Raw genomic sequence first — 12,047 nt, forward strand, 5'->3', positions numbered from 1 at the left:
GCTTAATTTGGTAGATTTGGGAAGCCATTTTCATGGAGTAAAACAAATCAGGAATAAAGATAGATTTAACTGCTATATGCCTGAAGACTTTCTTCTCGTAAGTCATCTGGTTCTTCCTCACCGTTGACCACCAGTTGAAGGTTAATGCTCTTCTCCAGTCTAGCCAACCCATTCTTCAGGACCAGTGTATAAGAGCCAGAGTTTTGCTCTGCCACATCCTTGATCTGGAGGGAATATTGAGATTGCCTGTTGGAAATTAACTTTCCATCCTTAAACCTGGGCAAAAGCAGAGAAAGAAGGTATGTATATAGCTTAGGCTTCTAAAAGTAGCCATGGGACGTCAGCCAATTCACTCATTTTCCCCTAAGAAAAGCTTACTCTGAAATCTGCTGAGAAGCACCATATATATGAATTGATTCATCATTGGTTTCCTTCTACTGGGAAAGGGAACTATTTATGGAGACTTCCTCAATCTTTCACCCTCCAGGCTGGCTAAGAATTCCGGGAGTCAAAGTCCCAATACCTTGGAAGGCAACAGATTGGAAAAATTCTGATCTATCATCTTCCACTGCCATGTGCGAGGGCTACTGAATGAAATAATAAGATGCCTATGTTGCTCTTTTACTTTCTATCTTGGTCAACACTGATAGAAATGTCTGAAATTCCTTAAAGCATCTGAGCTCCCAAGATCATGTAGCTACAGCCAGTCCTCCAAAACACATAATGAATTTAAGGAATGATAAGGAGTTACTGGGTTTATGCACCTCTGCTCTCTGGTTATTTTTTTTTAGCCTTCAAATCTTAAGTGGATCTGACTTTTAAATGGTGCTATAGAGCCATTTGTTTTCTGTGGGTTCATATATGAGCAACTGTGTGCTTTCATATGTTTGGCAATGGTATGAATAAAAAAAGAATAATCTTTCCACCACCTCAAATATCTTCCAGAAATATGGGCTTAGAAGATTTATGTCTCTCATGACTTTCTCCCTTATGTAAGATATCAAATTACATTGGTAAAGGAGATTCACAGGGAACAACCATTTTGAAAACAGACATCCAAAGCTAAGTCTTCCCATCACAGGAGGAAGCATCTCCTCTTTTAAAATAGACATCTACACAACCTTTTTGACAATACAACTAGTCTTCAACTTGTGACTGGCTGCTTAGCGCCTGTTCAAATACAATAGATCCCTCCAAGGTACTTATCATCCTGTTCCAAAGTTCTGATGGCTGCCCCTCCTCCCACAGTCACATAACTGCATTTCAGGGACTCAGCAATTGATCTCATTTACAGCCACTTGCAGCCTCACACGGCCAAGTGATCATAATTACCGGTAGTTAACGTTTCACTTTTTGCCCCATAATGAACAATAATTTGATTTAAGGACTACAGATTAGCTTAATGACAATGGTTATTCACTTAATGATTGCCAAACACACAAAATCGTAAGTTGAGGTACCACTACCTGTAGTGGTTTTTCTCTTTTCTAATTCCCTCCTCTGCCTCTAAATCCAAAGAAGACTTTGTGTGCTAAAAATAATGTATTACCACTGGAACTCAGGCTGGGGATAGGCAACCACCTTTACTGGTAGCTTCACAATTTCATCTCCCACCGTTGCTTCTATCACTGGGCCCTTTTTCCTTTCCACGTAGATAAATGGCTTCTCTGTAAAATCAGTTGGAATAAAGAAGAACAGGGGAGTTGGGGGGGGAAACAGAATAAGAATTGTTAAACAAGTTTGCTGATGCAAGAGGAGAGATATCTATTCCACAAGAAATTTATAATTTTATGGATGTAGACCCACTCATTAGATTTGTACATCTTTGTTTTTGTCCAGATATACAAATGATACACCAATTTACATTTTATGCCACAAAAACACAGTGCTACACTGACTGTTTTTTATAGTATACTAGGAATGCTAATGTGCTTATTTATCCACTAAGAAGCTCCCAGTTATTCAGATCAGGAGAAAATGACCTTTGAGGAATGCTCCCAGAGTATTGCCAGAAACTTTGTTATTGAGTCCATGGAAAACAGCCTTCTCCTGTCTGATTCGTATTTGGTACCTGCTGTCCTAATATTTAGGAAGATGGTTAAAATTCTGTTTTGCTAAGATTTACTATTAATTAATTGACTGGAAGATTTTAGTTTGGATTTTTCTGTTATGATCTGTATCCTACATTTTAAAATTTGTTCTAAGCCACCTTATGTATTGGAAAAAACAAAAAAGGGACATTACTTTGGTAATTAATAAATAAATAAATGTTAGTTCATCATAGAAGTTAATTGAATGCTTTATACTTCTTTTGCCAGGATGTTCCTGTTCAAGCAAAGAAGCGTTTTTGAATGGGCATTTGTGAATGATTAATCTTACACATTTCCTGCAATAGTGTGCACAATGTTCTTTGGGCCAAAGATTATCTTCAGTTGTATATGGTATGCTGAGCAATGTGCCAGTCATAGATACTAACAGGAAAAATGGGGGTTGTCAAAAAAGGCCATATTACACTTAATAAATTAAATACATAAATAAAGATACTATCTGCAGCTCTTGGTCATCTAGATGTTTCCAAGACACGTAAGCTTTAACTTTCCTACTTTGGCTGCACTGTCATCCAATATGAGTACTATATACAGTATGTAAAACTGAAGATAAACTGTTTTAAAACCAACAACATGGATGAAAAACACCAGGAAGCTAATTTACTCATTGCTTTTTGACATTAAAAGGGGTACTTAATTTATTCAAAAAGACATTGCACTCAATTCTCTGTAAAGTATGATGCACATACCTTCCCACTCCAATCCTAGGACCATGGAGGGCAACTGAACAACTTCTTGATACATTAGATACCAAGCAATACATCCTTTACTGTAGGAGATGACCAGGCTGAGCCTGAGGGAGGGGTCAAATGTGTCATCAATCATGAGTCCCTTCTTGCCCACAGGAGATCTAAGTCCAGCCCACCTTGAATTCCTTTCTATTTTTAAACTCCCACTAATTGCCCTTGACTGTTAGTAGTTCAAATTCTTGCAGAAAGCTTAAGCTTACAATAAATCTTTATACACATTTGAACTGCCTGGCTCTCCTGATTTCCCCCCAGCTTGATATTTATTTAGCTACTAGACAAGAATAGTAACCCTGTACTGATGTTTCTTCTTGTAAGGTTATCTCATTAATCTTACATGGAGAACAACATATATGGCAACATACCACCTCAATTCCTTCCCAAGGCCATATTTTTTATTATTTTTTCTAGACAAAGCATTACATACTTGCCCAGAGGTTAACTGTGCTGCTGGGAATTATAGTCCCATCACAGTTTTGATGGGGGCTAACAAGAATCTAAAAGAACCTAACAGGTTTTCTTAGCCTGAGTTAGTGGTTTTTACCATGCACGATGACATCTATGCTCTCCTTCAAGTTCTGCTCCCCACTGCTAGCCTTGCATGTGTATTTTCCCAGGTCCTGTTGGCTCACATTTTGGATGATCAAGATGCTGGAGAGTTCAGTATGGGTCTGCTGGGACCGCCTCTCAGGCAGTTCTGACACTTTCCGATTCATCTGCCAGAAGAGATAGAGGGGAAGAGAAAACAGAGTTGATATTAGAAGAAATTCAGAGGCATAAAAACACAGCTTTTCTGGTTACAAGATGGTTTGTATCTCTCAAATGTTTCACAAGATAAACTAATTAAACCAGTTGATACTATAGTTGGAAACTCATATGAATAGTACTATCTACAAAAAAATTTTTCCCAGGGTGTCAAGGAAAACTACGTCCTTATATATTAACATTCTACTTGGTGAGTTTTTGAAGCGTATTCTTTTAATTATGTGAAAAATTGCCCAACAGTAAGGATATAAAATTCTAGTCTATTCTGTAAATTCCCCTATATAACAAGAAGTCAAGAGGAAATAGGAATATTGAAAAAGAGAACGAGACATATTTGGAGGGATGAGTCAAAGGTCAGCCAAGGTGCCCAAACTTGTCAGAGGGTGCTCTTGTCTTTTTTCCTATTCAGTCACCATCTTCTCTTGTTCCCAAAGAACTTTGATACATGAACACCCACCCACCCATCCTGGAGTCATTTCATAGCAAGTCCAGCCATATTCCAGGTATGCTCAAAGTCATTATCTAAACCAGTGGTTCTCAACCTGTGGATCGGGACCCCATTTGGGGTCAAATGACCATTTCATGGGGGTCGCCAAACCACGCTGTCCGCCATTTTTTCCCCTTTTCCCTAGCTGTCCTACTCCCTCTTATTGGTGGCCACACCCACTTGGGGGTCACCACAACATGGGGAACTGTATTATGGGGTCACGGCATTAGAAAGGTTGAGAACCACTGATCTAAACAGAAATCACAAGGAACATAGTAACAATGTGGATAGCATGGCTTTAGTGAAATGAGTTCTTGGCCTGACCAATAGGACATTTAACTTGTCCTCAGTTGTGGCTGTACTTTGGAACATGTATTAAATGCTACAAACCAGAGGATTCACACTGAATATAGTAGAAGTAGATGAAGGTGCAGTTTAATAACTCTTTTAAAAAAATAACCAAGTTGTTCTTGTTTTTACCTATTTTAAAAAAAACATTAGCATCAGAGGCTAAAATGATGTAGATGGATAGCTGCAGTTGGAGACAAAGCTATAGCCTATTTTAGTAAAAGATGCTCTCCTCCTGAAAGAACAGTTCAGTCATTGAGAGTGTTACTGATTTTTCAGCTCAATGGATTTGCAGGTGATGGTTATGATGAAGAGCACATTTCACAACATTATCCAAGCCTTGACTATTGTATTGTGTTCTACATGGGGCTACTCTGAAAAAGAATTTGGGAGTAGAAATTGGATGCAAAACTAGACCACTTGTGGCCCATTGTGCCTTTGTTTCAGAGATATTTCCTTGACTAAACAGAAAACAGAAAGAGCACACACTTGGGCAAAAAGCAATGGGAACAAGAGCAACTTTCGATTTCCTGCCAGCTTCTCCATTGCATTTCTCTGTGGAAAGCTGGCAGGGAACATTGAAAACTTTTCTTTCTTTCTTTCTTTCTTTCTTTCTTTCTTTCTTTCTTTCTTTCTTTCTTTCTTTCTTTCTTTCTTTCTTCCTTCCCTCCCTCCCTCCCTCCCTCCCTCCCTTTCCTATAGACCACAGGTGTCAAGCTCGATCATGTGACGTGACATATCGTGACATATCGCAATATTTTTTGCCTTTGCGGAGCCAGGGTGGGTGTGGCTTGCATCTGATACATCCAGCCCGTGGGCCACCAGTTTGACACTCCTGCTACAGATCAATAACAAAAATGAGTTAGGACATATTAACTATAGAGGCTAAAAAGGAAAGAAAAACAAATGTTAATTCATACCTGTTTTGCAGGGTAATCCCACTGGAAATCAACTCCTGAATTAAATTCAGCCCATACTGTGCAGTTGATAACTAGATTTTCTCCCACCAATAGCTCCATGGCCTTCCTTGGAAACAGCTGAATGTCATAAAGCTCGTTCCCTGGTAGAAAATGTAGTTAGGAAAAAGACAACTATTTAAACAAATAGAGTTCAACTTTTTCTTATGAAACAGAATTTTTGCTTTAAGTGACTAAAATGTCACTATGTAAGGCAAAATCACACATTGTAGATTCACTGGCATTTTAGGCCCGCTTACTTATATTTGAAAAATTCTTTGTCATTAAACTGTGTTCTCATGCAATTCTTGGAATGAATGTTTAAATTCTTGCCTAAAAACAATAATCTCTTTCTTATATAATTATCATCATCCTACAATTGTCCAAAGGTTGTAGTGGCCAAAACCAGAGAACAAATGCATTTTGGATGAGGAATATGCCTTGAAAATATATTGCCATGAAAAACAGTGATGAGTACCACTGTATTAAAAATATGTATAAAATTTTATTTGCCCTAATACTTTTCTTATTTCCCTTCAATTTTAATGCTATTTTACTTTCTTCTAATTCTGTAATAATTTCTGTCAGCAATAGTTGTTTACTCCTTAAGGTATGCATCTTTTTGTGTGTATAATGTATATGTCTCTACATTAGTACAACTTTATTGTTGTGGCAATATGCAAAAGTTAAAAATATGTGCTGTTATGGAAAAGTGATAGATTAATGATTGGGATAAGATGAGATGCTTCTTGGGAAGAGCATATATTGGAGAGAGAGGTGTGAGAGAGAGAATGAGAGAGAGACTGAAAATTACAAATGTTCATTTAAGAAATAGGAAAAGAGGACAAAGAGTTAAGAGAAAGTGAGGTGTGAAGTTATATGTGCATTACCTCCTTAAAGAACATTCTGGGATAGAGATATATGGAGAAGTAATGGAGGTGGGATGAAATTAAGAGTGTGAAGGTGTCAGTGCCTATGTTTACAAGCATGCATTTCACCATAGAGCACTGTTACCCCAATCTTTATCTGGAAACAGATATATTTGGAGTTCTTTGTTGTTCTTCAGCATGAGAGAGAAGTATGTCTGCCCCAGAGGTTCTGGTGATCAAGTTCTGGACTGGGATTAGTATTCATGCCTGATGTTCCTTCTCTGAATCAATGACCTAGCCACTGCTTAAACCACGGTTATAACAACATGCCTTAAATAACTTCTTTAAGGCACCTTATTAGTTGCAATTTTATATACAAGTTGCAAAACAAACCGTTCCAAAACTCACCTGCAATGTGGACAATGAAGAAACTAGATTTGAAAGGTTTCTTATCAATGAGAGTTTCACACTGAACAAACCAGGAATCCTTGATCAGGACAGTGGGGACCAGCATTCCTCGTTTGTTGTCCCAGAGAATGTTCTTTCCATCGGGATAGATGACAGAAGTTGTCTAGAAGTAACATTTTGGGAACTCTGGTCAGAAATGCAGGGACAATTTCCACAACTTCACCAAATGGCTGCTGCAGCCAGTTCCTGTTTTAGGGTTTGTCTTGTTGATGAAATAAAGCATCATTTGTAGTTTCTCTCTTTGTGAATTCTATCTACAGTAACTCTAACGAATCATTTATCAAGCAATTATTATCTCAATGAACCGGAATGACTTAGAGCGGGGATCCCCAACCCCTGGTCTGTGGACCGGTACCGGGCCACGGCATGCCAGCAACTGGGCCGCACAAACAAGCAAAGCCCCATCTGCGGGATGCAGGCAGCACACAAAACCACACACTCCAGTCTGCGGAAAAACCTCTCTCCACGTAACCATTCCCTGGTGCCCAAAAGGTTGGGGACTTCTGGCTTAGAGAACAAAGCATTTTTAAAATAAAAATAAAAAAGAGGAAAAGTGAAATATTTAGTGTGATCTAAATATTATCAGCAGATAGCAGCAATTCCTGAGCAGGAGACTAAAAATGAAAGCACTACATAGGTTGTGAACTCATATCCTTGGCTTCGGGCTGACTATCATTTAATATATTTGCCAATGAAAATTGGCTAAGAGCAAAACTGAGTTTGGTTTTTGAGTTATAAGAAATAAGAAGGTCAAGGGTTGTAAGACATGGTCCTTATAACCTTCTCAAAAACACTGCAATTTCTAAAAACTGCCCTTCTTGCATTGCTGTGTCAGGCACTGTAGCTCCTTCCCCCACCAAAAAAACCAATACTAATAAAATATTTTTCTTGCTTCCAGAAATTTCTTCTCTTTTACTAAAAACCTCTGTGTTGTGGTTTTAGGCTTCTCCAGGAAGATCATTAACATAGTAACGTAATCCACAGAAAATCCAAAGACAGCAATGCAAAAGCAAACTAAGACCAAAAGAAAAAGAAAAATACGGTATGTGAGCCAGAAAGTTTTAAAGGTCATAGTTTTAGCAGACTCTAGAACTCTACAAAGGTCATCATTTTAGCAGGTTTGCTTCCCCCCCACTCTACTTATCTCGAAAAGTATTTTTTTTTCAACTTCTGTCTGTGCTGGAAAGCCTGCCAATAAGGTAGGATCTTGAATCTTTCCGAAAAAACCAAAACAAAACATTGCTTACCAATAGCAAAGTGATGTTAAGATCTGGAACAGATACCAGGCATGGAACACAGATATTTTCCTTCTTGTAGATAAGAAGAGTCTCCGGTTTATTAATGAAAGGCTGGTCAAAATCTGAGAAGAGGAGAAAATGTGGAGGGTGAAGAGAATTGCAGCAGAAAACAAAGAAAATGTGATGAGTTTCTAGAAACTATTTTGGTTTGTTAACTAATTGCTATGAAGAATGATACCAAACTTGCAAAAAATAAAAAGAAAAGAAAGTAAATGCATAAGCACTTTTATAAAACATGATCCAAACTGTGGATTAAAAATGTTTAGATTTTATTCATATTTATGTATGTGTGAGGCTCAGTATAATCTTACATTCTAGGTCTGTAAATACTGTATAAGGTTTAGGCTAGGTTTAGGCTAGGTTAGTCATATCTTCATTGTACCTTCTCACATTTCATAGCCAAAGCACTTAAAAATCCAGTGAGATCGTAAGAGATTTCTCTATAGGCAACCTTGCTTGGACCAAAACAAACTATTTTAATTCATATGGGTTATGCTAATGTTTAGAGCTTGAATTAAAAACTCCAATCCCAATGTTTATGGTATACAAGTTTCAGATGGTTCTCACACACATACCATCTCATGTGTCATCATCTTGGACTCAAGATTTATTTATAATTTCGATTATGTGTTTGTACTTATTTTGAATTAAATCGTGTCTTTTCTACTATTACCTTGGTTAACGCTAATAAACAAAAATCATGCTCCTCAAGGTGAGGCTGGCTCCAACCTTGTTAGCCTTCTGGAAGATAGTCAAAACATGGTTTTTGCAATGAACTTGGGAATCCAATGTTTGAGTGAAGCCTTTAGATGGCTATATGATAGTTCAGAGATCACCAACCTTTCTGGGTTGGCGGACCAGAGGGAAAGGGAAGGGGAAGCATTTACACGTGTGCATGCTTGGGATGCAAATGAGGCGGGGCTAGTGCCATGATACTAACCCTGCCCTGTTCTTGCACAGTGCAGCGCCCCATTTTCGCGCCCATTGCAGCGGCGTCCTGTTTTCAAACCCCAAAGCGCATCATTGTCCCATTTTTGTGCCCCGCAGAATAGCAGCATCCCGTGTTTGCACTCTGCAGCGCAGTGGCCTCCTGTTTTTGCGCAGCACAGTGGCATCTCATTTTTGTACTCTGCGGCCACAGTGCTACTACGAGTGGGGGTGCGTGCACGCACATGCACATGGACTGGCCAGCCTGCCCTGTGGCCTGGTGGCCAGCAGGCCATGGCCCACTACCGGGCCACGGCCCACAGGTTGGAGATCCCTGTGATAGTTAATCAGATGCACTCTTATATGATTTCTTGACATGCTGTATCTTTTGTAGTTTTTACCTTGTTTTTATTATTAATTGAAATTGTGTTTTTAATATTTTTTATGTACTTTATTAGGTATTTCCCCCCAGAGTCACTATATAAAATGGATACCTATACAAATGTAGATAAATGGTAAAATCCATACTGTGCCCAGTTAAAACAACTAGACAATAGAAAAATCAGGCATTTCTAAGTGAAGAACCTGAATGAAAATGCTTTTCTGAATGAAAAAGGCTTTTCTTAACATTTCAGAGTTTTGTTAGTATTTTGCATACAAGGGTTACAGATTAAATAATAATTCTTACTGCACAGAGTACATTTTATGCAGATATAGTAAAAAGACAAAGAAATCTGACAATTGAAAAATAGTTATTTTAAACACTGCTCTCTATAAAACACCACACACACGGGCCATACTTAATAAATAAGCAATCCATTCACATTAGACTTTAAAGAGTTTCTTTTATAAAAAAAATGATGAAACATATACTGGAAATTTAAGTTTTTTTATTTATTTTAAAATGGATATTTTTTCCGCTCACAACCTGAGTACATATGTTCCTACTAGTTAGTGGCTTGTTTGCAAGGAAATCTCTATAATAAATGATCCAAGTTTACCTAGAGCAGTGTTTCTCAACCTTGACAATTTTAAGGCATGTGGACTTCAACTCCCAGAATTCCACAGCCAGCATTGCTGGCTGTGGAATTCTGGGAGTTGAAGTCCACATGCCTTAAAATTGTCAAAGTTGAGAAACACTGACCTAGAGTAATAATATTTTTATTTATAGTCATTGACTAGTTGTATATAGCATACAAGATACAACTAAAACAACCTTGAAAATTAAAAATAACTCTATAAAACATAAAATGGTACAATCACTACTGAGAAAATGGAAAATAACATTCATCTGACAATATTATATAAATAAATTAATTTGGGCATATGAGATTTCTCCTCTGATCCCTGGACTACAAATCAGGGTGTCATTTATCGTTATCATTTTAAACCTGCAGAGATGGTATTATTAGCAAATTGCATGGTTTTAAAGCCAGATAAAATCCAAATGTGTTTTCTGATAGCTGTCAAACAAAATTTGGCTATGGAATTTTTGATGTTGTTCTGACAGTCTGATATGAATGAAACACACCTCAACCTCTGAGTCTGATTAATCTTTTCCAAGAGGCTCATATAATCGATAGAAATTGCAACACATTATTATATGACCTATGCCCAATCATTCAGAGTAGAAGCTCCACCCATCTTCAACAATGCATTTATCAAGCTGGCTAAAAAGAGCTTTCAAGGAATAGGGCGAGCATACTCAGGACAAAATTCAATTTGAAATATTGGCCAAATGTGCCAAAACTGAACTCTAAAATCCAAACTGGAGGTCAATATCTATCACCTTCCTTGGGTGATGATCATGGCTTTAGAAGAGTACAACACAGAAGAATAGTAATGAACCTGAATTAAGGAATAAAATAAAGAAAAATAACTACGTTGTGCTTTTATAAAACTAACAAAACAAAAATGTTGTAACAGAATGGAATAAAATGATGGTCTGATTTTTATACAATTGATAAATATATTCAGAGAAATAATGATGTAGATGTATGTATGAAAGGGCTAAAATATATGTCAAAATGTCAATAAATTATCGTTGTTGCTATTGTGGTGCTTCTGTAAATAGGACTTTACAAGCAAATGACAGAGCATGTTAAATTCCAGTGAATACTGACAATGGAAGAACTAGAAATTACATTTGGGGAAAATTGTACAATATTTTGAATGAATGCTATCCAGCAGGTGTGGGGGGTGGGAATCAACTAAGGGACATGAATATATGGGTAGGAATAAGATGAGAGAGCACTGGGCTGTTTGGAGAAGAATGAATGAATGAAAATGGCTGTTTGATGAGTATCTGCTTAGAAAAAAAGTTTAATTGGAATATACAGTAGTTTAGGCACCACTATCATGTGGAGTGTCCTTACTTTACTGCTGAATCAAGTCCTTTAAGCAGAAAGAAAAGAAAGAAAGAGAGAGAGAGAGAGAGAGAGAGAGAGAGAGAGAGAGAGAGAGAGAGAGAGAGAGAGAAAGAAAGAAAGAAAGAAAGAAAGAAAGAAAGAAAGAAAAGCATCACTGCAGCTAGTGCTTCACTCCCTCCCTCTTCCTCCTCTCTTTCTTACTGTAATTTTCACTGAGATCTGGCCACTGTAGGAAACTGACAAAGCCCCACCTCTGAAAGACTGGGAGGGAGACGATGATGATGATGATGCCAAGGACCAACGAAGCATTGACTTCAAAATGGGTGGGTGGAATTCTGAGGAGTTAGGAAGCAGAATAAGGCAATCATGTCTACCAAAAGGAACCTGCCCAGCACACAGCTCTACGGAAAACAGTGCAAAACTATCTTCACAACATTTTCTCTGGAGCAGCTAGATTAGAAATTAATTGGCTTAGGTAGCAAAACCCTCATAAGCATCAGAGAATTTTGGGGAATAGAGGAATAGAATGCCAATCCCAGATCAGCAGAAAAGAAACTGTCCAAGGCCTCCTTTATCCTAAACCAACCTTCAAATTGCTCCCAAACATTCATTCTTACATTTCTTTTCCAGAAGCTCATTATATCCCTGAGCCCTCAGCTTACTCTCTGATTACACTGACAAAATGCAAAATGGATTTACAGACTAA

General features: G+C 37.8%; 1 protein-coding gene across 3 annotated transcripts in view; it reads right to left on the minus strand.

The window, feature by feature from the left end:
* FLT4 (fms related receptor tyrosine kinase 4) overlaps positions 1-12,047 on the minus strand; it is a 113,524-nt gene that overhangs the window by 58,490 nt on the left and 42,987 nt on the right. For all 3 annotated transcript variants that reach the window (XM_039340850.1, XM_039340851.1, XM_039340849.1), the window contains exons 4-9: positions 7,995-8,107; positions 6,688-6,850; positions 5,375-5,514; positions 3,399-3,570; positions 1,550-1,667; positions 122-276 (exon numbers count right to left, since the gene is read on the minus strand). In XM_039340850.1, coding sequence (XP_039196784.1) covers positions 122-276; positions 1,550-1,667; positions 3,399-3,570; positions 5,375-5,514; positions 6,688-6,850; positions 7,995-8,107 — 861 coding nt within the window. The remainder of the gene's footprint in view (positions 1-121; positions 277-1,549; positions 1,668-3,398; positions 3,571-5,374; positions 5,515-6,687; positions 6,851-7,994; positions 8,108-12,047) is intronic.

Source organism: Crotalus tigris, unplaced genomic scaffold (assembly GCF_016545835.1).
Source record: "Crotalus tigris isolate CLP2741 ecotype Arizona unplaced genomic scaffold, ASM1654583v1 scf7180000017754.2947050, whole genome shotgun sequence".
NCBI classification, from domain to species: domain Eukaryota; kingdom Metazoa; phylum Chordata; class Lepidosauria; order Squamata; family Viperidae; genus Crotalus; species Crotalus tigris.